At 36.4% G+C, this 23,690-nt stretch overlaps 1 protein-coding gene across 1 annotated transcript; it reads right to left on the bottom strand.

Annotated features, from left to right (window-relative positions):
• Positions 1-982: 982 nt before the first annotated feature.
• Positions 983-16,742, bottom strand: LOC101892167 (beta-mannosidase). The gene is made up of 11 exons (XM_005184587.4): positions 16,344-16,742; positions 10,023-10,166; positions 9,447-9,951; positions 9,297-9,384; positions 9,051-9,225; positions 4,625-4,913; positions 4,255-4,565; positions 3,775-4,193; positions 1,798-2,004; positions 1,557-1,736; positions 983-1,489 (listed from the first exon to the last, which is right to left on the bottom strand). Exons 1-11 carry the CDS (start codon positions 16,480-16,482, stop codon positions 1,073-1,075), a joined length of 2,874 nt encoding a protein of 957 aa, XP_005184644.1. The 5' UTR covers positions 16,483-16,742; the 3' UTR covers positions 983-1,072.
• Positions 16,743-23,690: the final 6,948 nt, after the last annotated feature.

The raw sequence follows: 23,690 nt of genomic DNA, 5'->3' as shown, positions 1-23,690 counted from the left end.
TTTGAACTTTAAATTATAATCATAGCGATTATGATTGAATTCTCCCATAAAAACTTTTAATTGTTATGTGAAGCTCTACTTAATTAGCAAAGTGATGTAGGGTATCATAAAGTCAGCCCCAACCGACTTTAAGACTTTCTTTACTGGTTTCTTTTCATTTTGTCCCAAAGAAGTACCCGAAGTAGTCCAAACATAGAACGTCAAAATATATGTGTCAGACTAAGGTCGGATGTAAAAATGGATACTCCTTTCATACATCCCGATAGAGGGTCCACATTAACGACGTTCTTAGGCTAATGGTATACATCTATCTGTAAAAACGGCCTATACTTTTAATACATACATATTTGTAGAGATTTAAAGAGCAATAAATTAATTTTGTATTGCATTAAAGGAGAATAGCGTGTCATAGAGAGAGAGGGAGAGATAGAATGAGAGAGAGAATGAGAAAATTGCAACAATGCAACGCGTGCCATTGTTGTTTTCCAGTCACTGAACTGCAAATGATCCACTTCTTTATATTTTTGCTAACAAACAAAGAGAGATTAACATAAACACTAGCAACGTATGAGGAAAAGTACACGTATATTAGGTGGGAACGTTTAAAATTAGCGTTGGCTGGTTCATATTTTGAAAATGTGTTTAAGGGTTAGTACTACATATACGAAACATAATCTTGTCATTAATTTGCGGTATTTTAAGGCCCACCCTAATGTCTAAACAATAACTGAACTGAACAATTTGTCTAACATTGTTTGCTGTAACGCTTCGAAACCTTGTTAATGAACTTTAAATTGAGCTATTCAAGCATTTGTATTATACTTGCAAAATTTAGAGAGGGTGGAGTGTTATATCTCGAATAAGAAAAAAGCGTAAGGTTCGGCTATATATATGTATAAGAATAAAATTTACTCAATATTTTGGAATTTATGTAATAAATAATATTTTTTTAAATTATATGTATAATGTTGTTATATATAATACATATGTTTATATAAGTGTCCGGATATTTCCTTTCGATCAGTAAAATATTTATTTTTAAATATTATATTAAAATATTTCTAATTTAATTTCAATCTGCTGTGATTCCTTCAGCTTCCGTTGTTGTTGGTCGAGCCGACGTAGAAGTCACGCCTTCACCATTCTCCGTATTGTTATTGGCGGTAATATCTGAAAAGTTTGGACGTTCACTAGTTGAGTAGCCAATTCCCGAAGAACCGGCATACAATTGATTCAGGTGAAAGACTTTGACATGATCCGCCGATAACTTGATGCAATATTCATTTTTCAACTCAATTTCGGCGTGTATTATTTTTATGGGCTCAGTTAGGACGAAACCATTTTCCGAAAATTTGTATTTATGCACTTCCGGATGGTAGAGTTCCAAATACACAAAAACGGCTGGTTTCTTTACCGAAATGATGAAACTATAATAAATTGTACGAATTTTATTGTTTTTATCCTGGCAATTGTCTGAGACAAATTGGATCTAAAAAAAAGGGAAAATTCAGAAAATAAAATTCAGAAAAAAAATTGAAACAAAAGACAAAATTTACCTCCAATTGAGGATCGGTCATTCCCACAACCTGATGGAATTTGGTGGGGAAAATATAGGTGCTGGCCAGAGTTCTCTCATCCTTGACCAAATTGAATTTCAAAAAGCTATTATTGATTGTAAATATTTGATTGAAAACCTGCGACAGCTCTATATAAAGCTTATACATGCCATTTGTGGTCTAAAATGCGAAATAAATATTAATTTATGTAAAATTTTTGAAAAACTATTTCTCAACTTACCACAGATATTTCAAACGAATTGGAACGTCTAAAATATAATTCAGACCATAAATACGTGTATATGGTTATATTATACGATTCCGGCTTCTCTATATCATCCACATGTTCGTCTTTGGTAACTGTGATGTTTATGCGATCATTTTTGCTGTCGATCAGGGCAGTAATTGCAATTGGAGCCATAAACTCCCGGGACCAATACCAAAGTAACTGAAAGTTAATTAAAAGAATAGAAATAATAATTGAAAAAATAAAATTTTATGAAAACTGAAAAAATCCTTAAACTAAATATTTTTATAAAATATAATAGTCCTTAAAAAATATTTAAAAAATCCACATTTGTAGCTCTGATTGTCCTTAAAAATATATTGTAAAAAAATCCACGTTTGTAGCTCTGATTGTCCTTGAAAATATATTTTTAAAAAATCCACGTTTGTAGCTCTGATAGTCCTCGAAAATATATTTTTAAAAATCCTCGTTTGTAGCTCTGATTGTCCTTGAAAATATATTTTTATAAAATTCGTGTTTGTAGCTCCGATTGTCCTTGAAAATATATTTTTTTTAAATTCGTGTTTGTAGCTCCGATTGTCCTTGAAAATATATTTTTAAAAAATCCGCGTTTGAAGCTCTTATAGTCCTTGAAAAATTATTTTTAAAAAAATCCACGTTTTTAGCTCTGATTGTCCTTGAAAATATATTTTTAAAAAATCCAGGTTTGTAGCTCTGATTGTCGTTGAAAATATATTTTTATAAAATCCACGTTTGTAGGTCTGATTGTCCTTGAAAATATATTTTTAAAAAATCCACGTTTGTAGGTCTGATTGTCGTTGAAAATATATTTTTAAAAAATCCACGTTTGTAACTCTGATTGTCCTTGAAAATATATTTTGAAAAAATCCACGTTTGTAACTCTGATTGTCCTTGAAAATATATTTTTAAAATATCCACGTTTGTAGCTCTGATAGTCTTTGAAAAACAATTTTTAAAAAATCCACGTTTGTAGTTGCGATTGTCCTTGAAAATATATTTTTAAAAAATCCACTTTTGTAGCTCTGATTCTCCTTGGAAAATATTTTTTTTAAAAAGTCCACGTTTGTAGCTTTGATTGTCCTAGAAAATATATTTTAAAAAATCCACGTTTGTAGCTCTGATTGCCCTTGAAAAATATATTTATAAAATTCACGTTAGTAGCTCTGATTGTCCTTGAAAATATATTTTTAAAAAATCCACGTTTGTAGCTCTGATTGTCCTTGAAAATATATTTTTAAAAAATCCACGTTTGTAGCTCCGATAGTTCTTGAAAATATATTTAAAAAATCCACGTTTGTAGCTCTGACTGCCCTTGAATTTTTTTTTTAAATCCACGTTTGTAGCTCTGATAGTCCTTGAAAATTTATTTTTATAAAATCCACGTTTGTAGCTCTGATAGTCCTTGGAAATATATTTTGAAAAAATCTAAGTTTGTACCTCTAATTCTCCTTGAAAATATATATTTTTAAAAAATCCACGTTTATAGCTCTAATTCTCCTTGAAAATATAGTTTTTAAAAAATACACGTTTGTTGCCCATATTTGTTTGTAGCCCTGATATATTTTTTAAAAAATCCACGTTTGTAGCACTGATTTTCCTTGAAAATATATTTTGTCCTTGAAAATATATTTTTATAAAATTCACGTATGAAACTTTAATAGTCCTTGAAAGAATATTTTAAAAAAATCCACGTTTGAAATTTTTATAGTCCTTGAAAAAATATTTTAAAAAATTCAATGTCCAATGTTAAAAATATTTTTGGAAAAAATCCACGTTTGTTGCTCTGATAGTCCTTAAAAAAATGGTCTTGATAATTAGTTGCATCCCTTTAGAGGATTTATCTAATTTAGTTCTTTTTACAAATCCTCGATCTTAGTCCTTGAAAGTCCTCAAGGCCCTGACCTTGGAAAAATACTCCTAAATATCTACCAGTCTTCACAACCCTCATACCTTATAATTTCCAAAATAGTCAATGCTCGACCAAGTGGGTGCAACCCAGGCATCATTCAACTGCCAATACATGGCACCCATTGTTCTTTTATGTGTTCTCTCCGAACGGAAAAGATCAGTGGCTGTCTTCACGGCCATAGCCTGTGTTATTTGACTCAAATAGATTAGTTTATCGATATTCTCTTCGGATACTGTTGCAGGTAGGCGAAAATGTCGGGATATCATTTTTGTTATGGGTGTAAAACCTTTGGGATCATGTTGTCTGTGGACAACAATATCGGCTATCTCATCATCGGGATACATTGTGCGATTCCATGACGATCGTATGGGTAGACTTTGGAAACCGTATTCCGTTATAAATCGAGCCCTTGGATATATATCGGGATCCCAGAGATCTTTTTCATCGTCCCAGAAATGAACTGAAATGCCAAGGAAATAAATAAAAAAACTTCAATCTGCTGTTTAACCCCCCTCACTTACCATCACCATAATTCGGATTTTGTGGTTCAGTGGATAAATCTTTTTTACTCTCCTCCACACCCATAGAGGGCGTGGATATCATTGGCCCAGCTCGCGGATTGAAATCATTACGTGATATCACATTCAGCTCGTGACGAATGGTACCCATAAACAATTGACGATATTCATCCTCCAAACGTTCCGAATCATCTCCAAATTCAGTTTTATTTTTCATTAAATACCATTCAATTTCATCGTTTGTTACAATCATGGCAAAGCTAGGATGAAAAGCCAAACGTTTGGCATTTTGATAGACCTCGACGCGGACCGATCTGCAAAAATAAGATTTAATATTTGAAATGATATTCTAGAGCTTCCATGCAATACTTACTCCACAAAGTCTTTATTTGACATGGGATATGTAGCGCCTGAAAATGCCATTTCCTGCCACACCAGCAGGCCATAGTGATCGGTTAAATTATAGAAGGTATCCGATTCGTAGAGACCTCCACCCCAGACTCGTATCATATTCAAGTGAGTTTCCTTTGCCGATTTGATAATATGCTCCAAACTCGATTCCTTAGACGAGTGCTCTGGCAGTATGTGTGAGGGCACATAACTGGCACCCTTAACAAAAATCGGCTGATCATTAACTTTGAAATAGAAGTTGCGACCATAATCTGGAAAAGAAGAAGATTTTGGAAATATTAAATCAAAGATCGTTTAGAATACTTTGATGGGAAAAAAAAGATATTTCTCAAAAAGAAATTGAAATAGAAATTACGACCATAATCTGAAAAAAATTACAATTTGGAACAATCAAAGACCATTTAGTATACTTCGATAGAAAAACAACGATTTTTCATAAAGAGAAGATAAGAATATCTTTCTTTAGCAGAATATATTGTCTTTAGCTGAAGACCCTAGTGTTACCTTAATAATATCCTTACAGCATTTGTCCCATACAGCAGATGATATTCACTCGCATTGAAGAGCAGACGATAGGCTAGAAAATCTCTTTTATAAAAGAGATGGCTATATTCTGTCCTATAGTGAAGCAAACGATCTTCCCTACCTTTAGGTGATATTTACGGAGAACAGACGAACTTCTCTCTTATAGAAGAAAACATTATTTGAAAAATACATTCCGATTTTTTCCTCACCTATGGGGGAGCAATCTTTGTTCTCTCCTATCGGACCGAACAAGATCTTCTCATAATAGCAAACCTAACGATTTATAGAAAAGCTGACGATACATTCTGTCGAAGAGCAGACGATGTTCACTCCCATAGGGGGGCATAGGATTTTCCCCTAATAAGAGAAAACGATCTCTCCACTATAGGAAATAACTTTACTCGCCCTTTTAAAAAGAAAACGATATGATTTTCTCCCTTATAAGTGAGCCGATAAGAAATTACTCTCTTAGAGGTGAGCAGAGACCATTTTCTCCAATCTTCTCCTATACAGTGAATAAAAAACATTCCGGTTTTCATAGGAAGGTAGAGACAATCTTCTCTCTTACAGGTGAGCTGAGAAAAAAATTACTCTCCTAGAGGTGAGCAGAGACGATTTTCTCTCCTATAGGATCCTATAGGAGAACAGACGATCTTCTTACAATAGCAGAATAAACAATTTATGAGAAAGCTGATGATGTATCCTAGCGGAGAACAGGCGATCTTCCCTTCCATAGAAGGGAGGACAATCTTCACTTAAAGAGAACACAATATCTTATCCACCACAGGAAAGAACTTTACTTGCCTTTTGGTGAAAGAAAAAAACATCCCGGTTTTCCTATAAAAAGGCAGATATAATCTGTCCTCTTATAGGTGAACCATGTGGATTATCTCTCCTAGAGGCGAACAGAGACTTTCTCTCCAGAGATCTTCTTACAATAGAAGAACAAAAGATTTATACGAAATTTGACGACTATTTAGCGGAGAGCAGACTATCTCCTCATTCAAAGGTGGGAAACTATCTTCTCTTCAAGAGAGAAAGAGAAACATTTGGTTTTTTGCTTATGGATGATTTTCTCTGAACACTTTATTTTCTCCTAAAGGAGAGCAGTTTTTATTTTATCCCATAGAATCCTTCTCTCCTAAAGGAGAGCGGAGAAAATTTTTTATGCTCTAATAGAAAAACAGAACGGCTCATATCTTATAGAAGACAAGAAAGAAACAATTCCTTTTTTTTCTATAAGAGGACAGAGACGATCTTCTCTCCTGTAAGAAAGCAGAGACAATCTTCTCTCCTGTAAGAGAGCAGAGACGATACTATATTTTATAAGAGAGCAAAGACGATCTTCCCTTTTATAAGAGAGCAGTCTTCTAGTCTTCATGAGAATAGATTATATATTCTATAAGTGAGCGGTATGTTCCTACAAAGGCCAATATCACTCTCACTGTTTACTTACAGAAACCTTCCTTTTTTGCTACAGATGGCTTCCTCTCATTCAGGAGGACATACTTTATTTTTTCCTATTGGAGAGCAAACCTTCTTCTTTACAAGTGGAGATCAGCTGACGCTTCTCTCCAGTAGGAGAGCAGCAGGCCATATTTTCTTCCGTAGAAGACCAGCTGACTATATTCTCTCATAGAGGAGAGTAAAATACAATCTTCTCTCCTATAGGAGAGCAGCAGACGAGAACAGAAAAAAATGTCTACCTACTCATAGAAAATCAAGGAGTATTCCCATCTATCAAAGACTAAAACTCACTACATATTTATACCCTCCACCTTGGAAAGGAGGGTATATTAACTTTGTCGTTTTAACATCCTTAAATATAACGATACCTCCCGATATTCGGTATTTTGATGATTTATGCCACATTTTTTCACGGATTTGTCTGAAAATTGGTATTTGTAGGTCATGACGGGTCCCAGTTCGTGTGGCGAGAATTTGCATGCCTTATCAAAGACTAAAACTCACTACATATTTACACCCTCCACCTTGGAAAGGAGGGTATATTAACTTTGTCGTTTGTAACATCCTTAAATATAACGATACATCCCGATATTCGGCATTTTGATTGTTTTTGCCACATTTTTTTCACGGATTTGTCTAAAAATTGGTATTGGTCATAATGGGTTCTAGCTCCGATGGCAAAACATTGTATGTATAGGTCCACGTTTTGGTATAGCCCCCATATAACGTTACCTCCCGATATTCGGCATTTTAATGGTTTTCGCCACATCTCTTCGCAGAGTTGTCTAGAAATTGGTATTTATTGGTCTTAGCTCCTTTGGCGAAACACTGTATGTATAGGTCCACGTTTTTGTATAGCCTCATATAGCCGATATTAGGAATTTTGATGATTTTTGGCACATTTTCCCATGAATATGTCTAAAAATTGGTATATGTAGGTCATAATGGGCTCTAAAGTTTCCTTTACCCTAAGGTGGAGGGTAGTAAAAGTTTGGTCCGCCCGAACTTAAATTTTTTTTACTTGTTTTATATACAAAATGTCCTCTCATCTATAGAAGATCAATTGTTATTCGTATCTCTCTGAAGATTAAAATATCTGACATGGAACATACCAACTTCTTAGATTCGAGACTACAAAGTCCCCTCAAATAGTAGACCGTAAGTGTTTCACTCAGAAAAAAGATTATCTGAGAAGGAAACGCTCACATAAGGTCTCAGATCGTCAGATATGTATAAGAGCTTTGCGGTATTATATAGACAAAATAAGGCCTTGTCAGATGGAAGCCCAAAAGGTTTACACAGATGAAAGAAAATCGGCTATTTTCAGTTGGGAGACAAAAAGGTTTGCGGATAGAGGATTGTAGGGTCCTCCCAGATAGAAGAACCTAAGAACTTGTCATTTTCTATATTCTTTTTTGTTTTTCAAAAAACTAAAAACTATTTTAACAGGATGAAGGATCAAAAAGTTCTTTTGCAGACTATTTGTTTCTTGTGCGGAAAGTACAATTTTACTGGAAAAAATATCAGAAGATTCCATTCACCATAGTATGGAGGGTATATTAAGTTTGTCATTCCGTTTGTAACACCTCGAAATACACACTTTAGACCCCACAATGTATATATATTCTTGATCAGCATACAATTCTATGCCGATTTATCAATGTCCGTCCGTCTGTCCGTCTATCCGTCTGTCCGTCTTTGGAAATCACTCTAGCTTCCGAACGAATTGAAGTAGGTTGATAAAATTTTACTCAAATGTGTATTATGTCTGCAGGACTTTTGGTATTGAAAATGGGCCATGTAAGTCCACGTCTTCGTATAGCCCCCATATAATCGATATTTTGATGATTTTAGCGACATTATTTACCGGAATTGTTTCAATTTTGGTATTTAAAGTTCGTAATGGATACCACATCCAAGGACAAAAAATTAGCCGTGGACCTACACGTCTTCGTATAGCCCCCATATAACGGTAACTCCCGATATTGGGTATTCTGATAATCTTAGAGACATTATTTACCGGAACTATTTCAAATTTTGTATTTGAAGTTTGTAATGGATACAACTGCTAAGACAGAAAATTGTCTGTGCAGGTCTACGTTTTATAACCCCTATTGTACCTCCTTATATATAAGCAGATTTTTTTTCAAGTTTCGCATTTGAATATTGTAATAGCTTGTGACAAAAGTTGCCTATGCAGGTCCACGTCGTCGTATAGACCCTAATATTCGGCTACATTCGGTATTTTTAAGATTTTAACAGAATTTTTAACGGATTTTATTTATATGAAAATTGTTAAAGTTTTACCAAGTGGTGGAGGGTATTCAAAGTTCGGCCCGGCAGAACTTAAAGCTTTTTTACTTGTTAATTCTATTATTAATTCGATTATTACTTACCATCTAAATCCTCCTCAAGTTCAATGGTACGAAAACCAATGTTGATAGTTTTTTGGGACTTTGTCTTCGATCGAAGAGTGGGACCATTAATTTCCGTATAGCACTTGGCGACAAAGTATAGCGGGTACAATTTTTGTTCACCATAGCCATTGGGCCACCACAATTTGATTTTATCCTAAATAAAAAACCAGAAGAAAAGAAAATAAACCGAAAGCAAATTTTCAAAAATTTAATTTAAAACATTACCTTGGGAATATGCACCTGGAATTCAATCAGTGGGGAGTTATACAAAATCATGCGTCGATTCAAGGTTAGGGGTGTATCTAAAAGTTCTCTAAAATGTTTTCAAAATTTTCATTTATATCTTCCATTCTATTCAATTCCTATCTCACTTACGCTGCAATAAACAACAATTCGGCATAGAAATTCTGCCTTACACCCGTGGTGAGGAAAACACGTATATCCAACGTCCAATGGGTGTCATTGCGACGCATGGCCACATCAACATCTCGCATAATGGCCACTTCATAGTACTCCAATTCGACAGGTTTCCAGAGGCCAATGGATGGCGCTGCCAAATTCCAATTACCACCGAAACTCATTTGCATTTTCCGCAACATATTACGATGACATTCACCATTCTCGCGTACATGCGGACAATTAGGTGGAGCATTAAAACCCTTGGCCATTAAATCCCCGGCTCGTTCCTTGGCCACCTGTATGGGTGATCTAATTTCAATTTCCAAAACATTTTCCGGTTGTAGCAATGTCGTGATGTCATACGAATAGCGGATAAACATGTTATCCGTTAAACCGAGAATTTTATTGTTCAAACGTATTGTCGAAACCGTATCGATGCCATGGAAGGTCAGATTCAGTTTGGTATTGACATCAAGGGTAGCTGAAAGGAGGTATAGATGTTTTGAGAATTTCTTTGGGGTTTTTTTTTTTTGATGGATGGGTTTGACATACCACTAAATGTTGTTGAAAATGTCCAGGAGTCTTTGGCAATCCAACGTAAAGCTTCATCGTTCTTGGAATATAAAACATCGCCATAGAGATTTCTGAGGGCACTATACACACCAATGGGTGATTTCAATCCATTTAAAGTGATGGCTGCAGGAGATATAGAAAATGTTACTCAGATGCTTTCAAAAAAAAGTTCGAGAAAACTAAATAATCATAAGTCATGCCCCGTCGCCGTTCAGCCGTCGTAAGCAAACTTCTACAGATTCGGGTTTCTTGGTATCTGTAGCAGGAAGGTAAACTACAAACTCCAAGCCTTTGGGGAAATTTATGCTTAACTCCGAATCGAATTGCTTGGGACTCCGAATCGCCAAGGACTTTACTTACACAGAGGAAGAGAACCATGGGTCATGAAAGCAGCCGCTGTCTTTTTCTAAAGTTACCAAGAAGCACTATAGGGAAGAGCTGTGCTATGCAGTAATCGACACAAACAAACAAATATCTCTTGAAGACCGCGGAAGGCTAAGACAACAGAAGATATTGGAACACCACCGACAAGGCGGGGATCCGAAAAACCAAATGAAATTTGAGATAAAAGGCGACATATTATAAATTAAACTCGAAGGGACGAAGTTGAGGTTGGTGAGGAAGGAAGAGTCTTGACAAAGGCAACCTTTTTCGTCGGATGATGGGGTACAAAGAACAAATGCTCTAAGATATTGACCTGCAAAACAGGAGATTGGACGTTAAAAGGTGGGAGATCTTCCCCAGGAAGGGGTGAGAGGACGGTACTCTGCTTGTAGTGAGCCTGTACAAACTATCAATGTCCAGTCCGACCAAGATGAAGGTCATGGCATTCTACGTCCCGAAGACTCTCTTCTTGGCATCTCTAGCAGGAAGGTAAGCTACAAACCCCCAGCCTTTGGGGAAAATTAAGCTTAAGTTCAATTCAACTTTCGGAGACAGGTAGAAACATTGCCTGGGACTCCGAATCGCCAAGGGCTTACTTACACAGAGAAAGAGGACCATGGGTCATGAAAGGAGCCGCTGTCTTTTTCTAAAGTTGCCAAGAAGCACTATAGGGAAAAGCTGTACTATGCAGTAATCGACACCAACAAACTGTATAAAGATCTCTTGAAGAGCGTGGCAGGCTAGGACAAGAGAAGTTATTGGAACACCTGCGATAAGGCAGAGATCCGAAAAGCCAAATGAATTTCAAGATAAAAGGCGACATATTATGAATTAAACCCGAAAGGGACAAAGCTGAGGTTGGTGAGGAAGGAAGAGGCTTGTCTAAGGCAACTTTTTTCGTCGGATGATGGGGTACAAAGAACAAATGCTCGAAGATATTGGCCTGCAAAACAAGAGGTTGAACGTTAGAAGGTGGGAGATCTTTCCCAGGAAGGGCTGCTTGCAGTGGGCTTGGACAAACTCTCAATGCCCAGTCCCGAAGGCTCTCTTCTTTAAAAAGAGAAATCGAGGATCGACCAACAGGAGCATTAGCAGCAAAAAATTGAAATGAACAAATGCTCGAAGATATTGGCCTGCAAAATAAGAGGTTGGACTTTGAAAGGTTGGAGATCTTCCACGAGAAGGGGTGAGAGGACGGTACTCTGCTTGTAGTGGGCCTGGACAAACTCTCAATGTCCAGTCCCGAAGGCTCTCTTCTTTAAAGAGAGAAATCGAGGATCGACCAACAGGAGCACTAGCAATAAAGAGGAGAGGGCCGCAAAAAAGATCAGCGACCCAACCTCAGATATCAATAGCAGCGGCCCTTATATCAAATTTTATGATTTCAATTAATTTCGCCCATTACCAAATTTAGTACAATTTAGTACAATTATAGTACGCATAGCCAAAACCAGCTACTTCTCTCACCCATAGGCATCAACAGTAATATGCATAAAAATTTTCGGGATTCCAGGTCTATCCCATCACCTAATACAAGACTTAGTACCATTCAGTACTTTCCGTTAAATTTTAGTACAAATTTCCAGAACCACCCCTATATCTCAATCCAGATACCAACAAAGACCTCAGTATTAAATTTCGTGATTGCAACTCTATTCCTTCACCCAATACCAAATTTAGTACCCTTAAGATTTGTCGAACAATTATGGTACACATTTTCAAACCACGTCATTATTTCAATCCCAAATAGCAACAGGGAGTACTTTTCGTACAAATATGGGCATATTTCCAAACCACCGCTAAATATCAAATTTCAGAATTTTATCTTTATCCCTTCATTCAATACCAAATATAGTACCATTCAGAGTTTTTCGTACAATTATAGTACAAAATTCCGAAACCTCCATATGGCTACACACGAACAGCGGGCCCAATATTTCTGAAAAATTTCAGACTTCAGGCACTATATCTTCACCCAATATTAAATTGTACCGAATATAGTACAATTTAGTACTTTTCGTGCACTTGTAGTACACACTTCCAAAATCATGTAAATGTACGAAATTTAGTACCATTTAGAGCACATAAGTACAAATTTTCAAAACTACCTACCTCAGTCCAACAATGCAATAGCAACCTAATTTCCAAATTTTATGATGCCAACACTATTGGTTCTCCCAAAATGAAACTGTACCAAATTTACTACCATTTGATACTTTTCGTGCACATAAGTACACATTTCGAAACATCCTTTATAACCCAGTCCTATACTCCGGCAGTAATGTTAATTTAAAATTTCAGGGTTCCGCCACCATCCGTTCCTCCAAATTCAAATTGTACTAAATTTAGTACAATAAGTACGAATTTCCAATACTACAATAGGCAAGGCAATAGTAATATTATTGTCATATTTCAAAATTCCAACTATATTTGTTCTACAAAAATCGAAATTATGCCAAATTTAGTACAACTTAGTACACATAAGTACGAATTTCCAAAACTACTTACATTTCTCAGTCTTAGAGTGCAATATCAATCTTATTTTCAGATTTCAGAATTTCCACTCAATGTGTTCTCCCAAAATTTAAATTGTACCAGATTTAGTGTCATTTATTACAAATGAGTACGATTTTCCAAAACTACCTACTCAATCTTAGAATATAAGAGTAATCTTATTTTAAAATTGCACAATTCCAGCTCTATCGGTTCGCCCAGTACCATTTAGTACTCTTCGCGCACATAAATACATAAATCGAAATCTTCCTCCTTATCCCAATCGTACACTTCACCAGCAATGTTCATTTCAAATTTCTGAATTCCAGCTCCATTCGTTCCTCCAAATTCAACTTGTACTAAATTTAGTACCGTTTAGTACTTTTCGTATACATGAGTACATACTTGAAAAACTATCCCTTACATCGACTCTACTCCTTAACCATGATTCCCTTTCTAAATTTCAAGTTTTTAGTTCTAAATATTCACATGATACGAAATGTTACCAAATGTAGTACATTTTAGTACTTTTCGTACACTTAAAGGGCGATTTTCCAAAAAAACCTTTGGTACATCTAACATACACTCCATCAGTGACCTTCATTTCAAATTTAAGAGTTCTAACTGTACAGCTTCCTCAAATACAAAGGGTACCATATTTAGTACCTTTTAATACTTTTCGTACCGTACTAGTATGAATTTCCAAAGTCCCCTTTGTGAATTTTAGGAGAAAGGCAGAATTGAAAGATTCTAGCTTCAGCTGTTTCGTCTGGCCGTTGATGTCAGTCAGTCAGATATGCAACAGCAGGTTTTTAGAAGCCGAAATTCGAAGCCAAACCCTTGCCATTAGAACGCCAAACCCTATAGAACCTTCCCACTGGTATCTTATGAAATTTTTTTTTTTTTTTGCCCCCAAACTTTGAGTACCCTACAACTTTGTTGTATTTATCCACTTCAAAAAACAACTGAATTCCACCGGAAACCTCAACATTAGTTTTCTTGAGAATCCAAAAATAGTTACAAAAGCTAAACAAAATCACAATCGCAGCGATTTGTTTGTGATATAAACAAACCAGATAAACAAAAATAAAAATTCGCCAATTCAAAGTATTCTCTCAATTGTGTTATAGATAGAGAGAATATCTTTGTTTCCCATTTTTGATTGGTTTTGTTGGTTGAAGAGAACAGTAGGCGGAATTGAGTACCGGTTATCTTATCTCAGAGTGGTATGGCAGCCCATCACACAGCATATTGTTATTAAACATTATTTTTCCGATTTGATTAGATACGCTTGTTTTATACACCACTGTTGTCTGTAATTGCGAGTCAATGGAGAATGCTCCCAGTGTGTGACGCATGTTTCGTTGCACGATTCCAGACAAAGTGGGTCGCAGAGATTATAATTCAGGTGGTCATATGTTATGAGATGTAAGTACACAAATATGGGATTTCAGTGTTTTTTTGAATTTGGCTGAAAACAATTGATAAAAAAGAACTTCTGTCAGGGAGAGAATAACGTTTGATTTGTTACCTCTTGAGTCAGAAAATCAGAGTTAAAATCTGAGCGCAGTTGAACATGATTCTCCTTTTATTAAAATGAAGTTATAATACCCAATTTTTATTATAAAATATTGAAATTGTGGTTAGATACAGGGTGAGATGAAAAAACTACATTTCTAAGCCACTCGTCCGACATATTTTAAAATAATTCCCGTGACAGCTCATTATATTGTTTACAAGCGTACAAAAGCATTTTGCTGAGAATTTTCCAAAGAAAAAGTTATTCGTGATGGAATTTAAGCGTGATAGTGTGATTTCTTTGTATTTTCGACTTGATCGAAACTTGTGTCGCAGTGGCCAAAAAATGGCTCGTGAGCTGAACATATCGCAATATTCCATTCGGCAAATATTGAAAAATGAACTCGGGGTAAAGCCATTGAAATTCCAAAAAGTGCAAGAACTTACACCTCAATAGAAAGAAAATTGACTCAAAAGAGCTGAAGAGGCCGAAAGTGTCGAACTGCCGAATTTGGTTTTCTCCCATGAGAAAACATTCGTTGTCCAGCACTTGTAAACAAACAAAATAATCGTGTCTACTTGCCAAAGAGATAAGCTGAAAATGTGCACCTTCGGTTGGCCACCAGAACTCAAGCGCCGGCCATGGTGATGGTGTGGGCCAACATAACAGCTCTCCGCTCGTATTAATTGACCGTGCCATCTGGAGGGTGTATTAAAGCATTGGAAACGCAAACATTTTTGCCGAAGACCTTGGACATTCCAAGAGGGCTCAGCACCATCGCATTCAGCACGTGCCACCCAAGAATGGTTACAAAATGAGGTTCCTCGCTTCATATCCAGGGCACAATGGCCACCAAAATCTCCGGATACCAATCCGTTGGACTATTGTGTCTGGAGTATTTTGGAAAGTATGTTTGGCACTAAAAAATACCAAAGTGTCGATCACCTCAAGCAAGCACTTCGCCGGGAATGAGCCAAAATACCACAGAGAAAAATTCGGGCAGCGTGTGACGGTTTCATTGGCCGTTTGAATGTTATAATTCCTGCCAAAGGTGACCAATTCGAAAAAATCAAAACTTATTCTAAAATTTGATGCTATTTCCGACATTTTAGGTTTCATTTAATAAAATTAAAAAAATGTAAAAATTATGGCGTTTGGCTTTGTTGCAGTTTTTTTATCCCACCCTGTATATTAGATGTATACCTAGATTTCTTTGGGCGAAATCCGTTTCAGGACATTTGGAGTCGATCTACGATGTCTGTCCGTCCGCCTGTGTGTCTGACTTGTGTGCACTTTACCTCTCGAAGGATCTCTCCAATTTCCTTGAAATTTGTTACAATGTAAGCTAATATTTATTACCAAACATGGATGACATTCGGAGATGCGCAACATCGGTCCACTCCTTTTAGTATTTCCCTCCACATACGATCACAATTTTAAAAGGAAAATAATTTATCTTATAGAGAGAGAGAATTGATCATCCCATTTTGTTCAACCTTGGAAAATCCTAATGTTTTGTATGAATACAAGTTCAAATTCGAAAATGTACAATAGCAGACCTCCCCCGGTTAAAATCTCCACAATTAAAACGGTTAAAATCTCCACAATTTTTGTTTCATTTGATATAATTTACCGATTTAATGCAGTCATAATATTCCATGGAATCATTCGGTCTCGGCAGACTTCAAGTTATTTGTATAAATTTATTATTTACATTTAAAAGCTATTTGACAATGAAAATTTATCACTTAAGTCTACACTAATTCCAGATAATATTGAACACCACTTTTAAAAATAATTTATAAAATAAATTATTGTTCAATATTTAATTGCCTTCTTGCATTGACAGATAAAATCCCATGGCCTTCGAGTGGAAATATTACTACCCATCATTGGGAACTCACTTTTATTTTCATTACTTAAATTCCAATTGGTCAGACTGACCGTTTTGACTTTATCACATTTCACCGGAGAACTTGAAAAGATAGCTGCTGTTGCTACCAATATCAGTAGAAACGCAAATGATTCACTCGACTTTAACATTTTTGTTTTCAATTTGATTTATTGTTATGGTGGTATATTTTTTTTAATTTTTCATTTTTGCATTTATATGGATCTTTTTTGTTATTGACAATTTTATTAAGCCATTTCTTTTTTAGACCATTCAAATCTTTTGTGTTTTTTTCTTATCACTTTTTTGGGGGGTGGCAATTTGATTTGAAAATCACACACGTGCGAATTTGCTACGTTGCGTTCGTTTAAAGAGTTCGTGGAAAACTGTTCTCTGTTTGCTCGTTGAAGTTATTTTCTCTACCGGAGCTGCCCAAAATTTATTGATTATAGCTTGTTTTATATTGACATATCGCTTTTGAAGAGCTGATATGAACCATTTATCAAGAGACTTCAATCAGTCATGTCGTAGCAATCGATTAGTTGTTATTGTTGTGGAATGTTTTTTACAAAAGGGAAAATATGGGGAATTTTTCGGTATAAGGGAAATACAGCCACCTGTTCTGTGAGAGCAGTACAAATATCAGCAAAATCTACTCAATATTGAGGAAGTTGTTTCTGAAGAGTTTCCGTTACTAAAATAGGGGCCTCCACAATATACATTAACAAGAGAGTAATTTGGTTCATTGGCTGAACACAGAACTTTAAAGGAGATCGAGAATTTTGAAAATTTGCGTTGGGCATTTATAGTTTAAAGTGAGATAGTACCAAATAGGGCAAAATTGCACAGAATTGTCATTGGTCATCTGAAAAGAGCTTAAATATTTAATTTGGGTGTTTTGTAACTTAAGGACACCACGGACAAACGCAATCGTAGCAAGTCAAAATCTTCCTCAAAATTATTTGTCATATAATTCTACTATAGGTCTCAGAAGACGTCAAAAATGTAAATCTTATATAAACACGAGTAATGCACCAGGAACCTGTAACCAACTTCAAACTGCTGTCATTTCTAAGCCACTCGTCCGACAGCAGTTAAAGTCATTCCAGTGACAGCCCATTATATTGTTTACAAGAGTACATAAGCATTTTGGTGAGAATTTTCCAGAAAACAAGTTATTCGTGATGGAATTTAAGCGTGATAGATTTCTTTATATTTTTCTGGAAAACCGCAAGTGGCTATTATTAGAGCACTCCAGCATTTAAATGTGAATAAATCTTTTGTCTCTCGTACCGTTGCTCGTTACCGTGATACTGGTATCGTAGCCCGACGTCAAGAAAGTGGACAAAAGAAAACAGCAAGATCAGCAAAAATGGTTCGACCAGTAAAGAAGAGACTTGATCGAAACCCGCGTCGCAGTGGCCGAAAAATGCCTCGCGAACTGAACATATCGCAATATTCCATTCGGCAAATTTTGAAAAATGAGCTTGGGGTAAAGACATTGAAATTCCAAAAAGTGCAAGAACTTACACCGCAACAAAAAGAAAATAGACTCAATAGCGTCTTCGCTTGGCCGAAAGTGTTGAACTGCCAAATTTGGTTTTCTCCGATGAGAAAACATTCGTTGTCCAGCAGTTTGTAAAGAAAAATAAACATAATCGTGTTTACTTTCCAAAGAGGTCAGCTGAAAATGTGCATCTTCGGTTGGCCACTAGAACTCAAGCGCCGGCCATGGTGATGGTGTGGGCCGCCATAACAGGCGATGGTCGCTGTCCGCTCGTATTAATCGACCGTGGCATCAGAATAAATGCCGAATATTATCGTAAATATGTTCTGGAGGGTGTATTAAAGCCTTGGGCACGCAAACTGTTTGGCCGCAGACCTTAGACATTACAACAGGACTCAGCACCATCGCACTCAGCACGTGCCACCCAAGAATGGTTACAAAGTCAGGTTCCCCGCTTCATTTCCAGCGCACAGTGGCCACCAAAATCTCCACCACCAATTCGTTGGATTATTATGCCTGGAGTATTTTGGATAGTAAGATTGGCACTAAAAAATATCGGATATCGCCTGTAAGTAATGTTGGTATTTTTTCAGACAAAGATAGTGGTCCAGTTCTACCCGCTGTCCTAAATTCTAACTTAATGCGAGATTTCGTGTCCTTTGGTTTCTCTGCAAAATCCGGAACATTTTTAAATGTTGGTCCATTTAAACCCCTAAATATATTGCGGACATCTTTGAAAACAATAGGCCTAGCCTTTCCGAGCCTAACTTCACCCTTATGAACATTTTCGTGAGGATCGGGCGATAATTGCAATCTGTAAAGAATATATCCATCCAATATTAACATCATTATAGGCGGCTTTTTATGCGATTTTTTAGATATTATGCGATCATCTCCAAAAACAAAATGGTTCTATTCTGGCCCTAGCCCCACCTCCATTTTCAATTTCGTGAGGATCGGGCCATAATTGCGACCTGTTGAGTGATTACAAATTAACATGGACAGACGGGCGGACGGACATACATAGCTAGATCGACTCAGCTCGGCGAGTAGGAAGATAAATACATACTTTCCTATATGGGAAACCAATATTTCGAGTTGTTACATAATTTTTGGCCCGATCAAACTTATAATACCCCCAACACATAGTGTTGTAGGGTATACAAAATTAAAAACTATGGCGTTTGACATTGTTCCAGTTTTTTTATCTCACCCTGTAATTAAAAACTGGGAAATCTTATTGAGTAGAATACATTTCCTAAAAACTGCTGAATTTATGGGTATTAACAAGGTCTAACCACATTTTCAATATATTAATCTACATTTCTGTATTTTTCAGGTCTCGACAAATCAGCGTCCTAATCCCTTATTATAACATGTGCATGAAGTAGAAAGTAAGTACTTATTTTTCATTGTTTTCTGGCGTTATTCGTTATTCATTACCTCGTATTATAAACGAAAATCATTTGGCCTTGTTGCTTTTATGAGTTACAATTATTTTCAGCTCACTATTATTACAGAGTGTGCAATTGTCATTATTTTGGGGATGCTGGAAGTGCAGAGGGTATATGGTAGTCATTACTAGTAATGTGAAAAGTTACACAAAGGCTATTAAATTTGGCTGTGGCTAAATTGTGGAATTAAGATTTTAAGACCATAGTAATTAATTCGACCATAGTAATAATTTTGACAATCCGTTTTGTCAATCCTTTTGCTGTTAATGGGCACTTATATGTAGCTAACGTTTCTTATATGTAGCAAACATCCCTCCATATACATATGCATATATTCAAGTTTAGGTATAGTCCCCATACCACTGGACCCTCGGTATTCAGGGTGCAGTCATATAAAATTGTCACAAATTTGGTATTTGGAGTTCGTGTCAACACAGGACGTTATTTTATTCTATAAGGGTATTTTATCAAAAAGGAAAACTAAAATGATCCTTTCTTCAATGATCTTCTACACATAGAGGGCTTCAAGTAGTATTTTTCCAATATAAGACTTAAAAACATTTTTATATCACATATTTTTTTTTATTTTCTATTGCATTTATTTATGCATTATTTGGTTTGGCATTCATTAGAATTCGTTCCATTATCTAGCTAGCATTTTTATATAGAATACCTTAGGGCGATGTTATATTACATTTCTGCATTGTTAAGTTTTTACAACCAACTCTTCAACTTTTCATCAATTCAAAGAGAGTACCTTCATATCGAACGAAATGTATGTTCATATATTGTGACAAGGCTGCTCAGAACCGAAAAAGAAAAACATTGAAGAGAAAATTAATATTATATTTTTCTTTGTATTCTAGAATCCATTTTAATTGTTTTTATAGCCTCTACCATAGTATGGAGGGTATATTAAGTTTGTCGCTTGTAACACCACGAAATATACATTTTAGAACCCACAAAGTATATATATCCTCGATCAGCATAAAATTCTATGTCGATTTAGCGATGTCCGTCCGTCTATCCGTCTGTGGAAATCACTCTAGCTTTCGAACGAAATTAAGTTGGTCGATAAAAATTTACTTAAATGTATATGATGTCTGCAGGACTTTTAATATTGAAAATGGGCCATGCAGGTTCACGTTTTGGTATAGCCCCCTTATAACGGTACCTCCCGATATTCGGTATTTTGATGATTTTAGCGACATTATTTACCGGAATTGATTCAAATTTGGTATTTGACGTTCGTAATGGATACTATAGCCTAGGACAGAAAATTGTCTGTGCAGGTCCTCGTCTTCGTTTAGCCCCCACATAACACATTATTCTCTGATTTTTTTTCAAGTTTCGAATTTGAATATTGTAATGGCTTATGACAAAAGTTGCTTATGCAGGTCCACGTCGTTTTATAGACCATAATATAACGGCTACACGCTGCCCGAATGTTGCTCTGCGGTATTTTTGGCCCATTTCCGACGAAATGCTTGCTTGAGGTGATCGACACTTTGGTATTTTTTAGTGCCAACCTTGCTTTCCAAAATACTCCAGACACAATAGTCCAACGGATTGGTATCCGAAGATTTTGGTGGCCATTTTGCGCTGAAGCGAGGAACCTCATTTTGTAACCGATGGTGCTGAGTCCAGTCGGGATGTCCAAGGTCTGCGGCCAAAATGTTTGCGTGCCCAAGATTTTAATACACCCTCCAGAATATTTTCGTGAAAATATTCGGAATATATTCTTATGTCACGGTCGATAAATAGGGGCGGAGAGCGACCATCAGCTGTTATGGCGACCCACACCATAACCATGGTCGGCGCTTGAGTTCTGGTGGCCAACCGAAGGTGCACATTTTCAGCTGACCTTATAGGCAAGTAAACACGATCATTTTATTTGTTTACAAACTGCTGGGAAACGAACGTTTTCTCATCGGATAAAACCGAATTCGGCAGTTCACCACTTTCGGCCATGCGAAGCAACTCTTTTGAGTCTATTTTCTTCCTGTTACGGTGTAGGTTCTTTCACTTTTTAGAATATCAATGACTTTACCCCGAGCTCATTTTTCAATATTTTCCGAATGGAATATGGCGCTATGTTCAGCTCATGAGCAATTTTTCGGGCACTGCGACGTGGGTTTCGATCAAGTTGCTTCTTTACTTTTCGAACCATTTCTGCTGATGTTGCTTTTTTCTTCCGTCCACTTTCTTGACGTCGGGCTACGCTACCAGTATCACGGTAACGAGCGATGGTACGAGACACAAAACATTAATTCACATTGAAATGCTGCAGTGCTCTAACGATAGCCACTTGTGTTTCCTAGCCAAATATAAAGAAATCACATTATCACCCTTAAATTCCATCACGAATAACTTTTTTCTGAAAAATTCTCATTAAAATGCTTTTGTACGCTTGTAAACAATATAATGAGCTGTCACTGGAATAATTTTAACAGCTGCGGCTTAGACGATTGGCTTAGAAAGGACAGCAGTCTTAAGTTGGTTGCAGTTTTTTCATCTCACCCTGTAGAGTATATATTATTTGACACGGCCAAAAGGTGCCTCATCAAAATAACGTTTTTAGACCCTAGGTATTTTTGGGCCAAATCCGTTTCAGGAATTTGGAGTCGATCTAGAGGTGTCCGTCCGTCTGTATGCCTGTCTCCCTGGCTGGTATATGGAATATGTATTATATTTTTATATATATTTGATTTCACTGTCAAACATACCTAATATATTAAATTATCTACCAAACGCACAAACATATTTTTTTGCTATCTCGTGAATTGATAAAAATGAAACTGCCCTACCAGCTGGCATTATCTATCGGCATTGATAATGGCAAATACTATATATAGCAAATAAACAGTTAATATCCAATGATTTCATTTAAGACATGTATTAACAAATAAATTAATTACGTACATTTATTGCAGAATTAAGAGGATTTATTAAATTTCATATCAATACATAGGATGAGTGAATTTAATAACAGATAAATTCTGATAGACCTTTTGCAAGTACGTCATAGTATCTGCCGGTTCTGAAATTTATTAATGTGTTTTAGAACTTAATATTTAAAAACTCTGTGCCACAAAATATTTTTTATCGGATATATAATCTTTCAAATTTTATTCCAGTGACAGCTCATTATATTGTTTACAAGCGTACATAAAGCTTTTTGGTGAGAATTTTCAAGAAAAAAGTTATTCGTGATGGAATTTAAGGGTGATAATGTGATTTCTTTATATTTGGCTAGGAAACACAAGTGGCTATCGTTAGAGCACTCCAGCTCTTAAATGTGAATATATGTTTTGTGTCTCGTACCATCGCACGTTTCCGTGATACTGGTAGCGTAGACCGACGTCAAGAAAGTGGCAACAGCAACATCTGCAGAAATCAGGTTCAAAAAGTAAAGAAACTATTTGTTCGAAACCCGCGCCGCAGTGAGCTCGGGGTAAAGCCATTGAAATTCCAAAAAGTGCAAGAACTTGTACCGCAACAGAAAGAAAGTAGACTCAAAATAGCTAAAGAGTTGCTTCGCTTGGCCGAAAGTGGTGAACTGCCTAATTTGGTTTTCTCCGATGAGAAAATATTCGTTGTCCAGCAGTTTGTAAACAAACAAAATTATCGTGTTTACTTGCCAAAGAGGTCAGCTGAAAATGTGCACCTTCGGTTGGCCACCAGAACTCAAGCGCCGGCCATGGTGATGGTGTTGGCCGCCTTAACAGCCGATGGTCGCTCTCCGCTAGTATTAATCGAAGGTGGCATCAGAATAAATGCCTAATATTATAGAAAAAATATTCTGGAGGGTGTATTTAAGCCTTGGGCATGCAAACATTTTTGCCGCAGACCTTGTACTCACCACCATCGCACTCAGCACGCGCCACTTAAGAGTGGAAACAAAATGAGGTTCCTCGCTTCATTTCCAACGCTCAATGACCACCAAAATCTCCGGATACCTATCCGTTGGACTATTGTGTCTGGAGTATTTTGGAAAGCAAGGTTGGCACTAAAAAATACCAACGAGTCGATCACCTCAAGCAAGCGCTTCGCCGGGAATGGGCCAAAATACCGCGGAGCAACATTTGGGCAGGGTATAAAGGTTTGATTGACCGTTTGAAGGCCATAATTCGTACCAAAGGTGACCAATTCGAACAAATCTAAACTTATTCTAAAATTTTATGCTATTTCCGACATTTTTGCTTTCATTCAAGCAAATTTAAAAAAAAATGAATAATTATGGCGTTGGACTTTGTTGCAGTTTTTTTTATCTCACCCTGTATACCATTTTAATACCAGATCTTGTGTTAGTAGAAATATTTCGAACTTCTGTGGGGGGAGATACCAGAAGGAGGGAACCGATGTTGCCCATCTACGAACTTGATCTTAGTTTAATAAA

This window comes from Musca domestica, unplaced genomic scaffold (genome assembly GCF_030504385.1).
Source record: "Musca domestica strain aabys unplaced genomic scaffold, Musca_domestica.polishedcontigs.V.1.1 135, whole genome shotgun sequence".
NCBI lineage: Eukaryota > Metazoa > Arthropoda > Insecta > Diptera > Muscidae > Musca > Musca domestica.
This window is presented reverse-complemented; position numbering and strand designations above follow the sequence as displayed.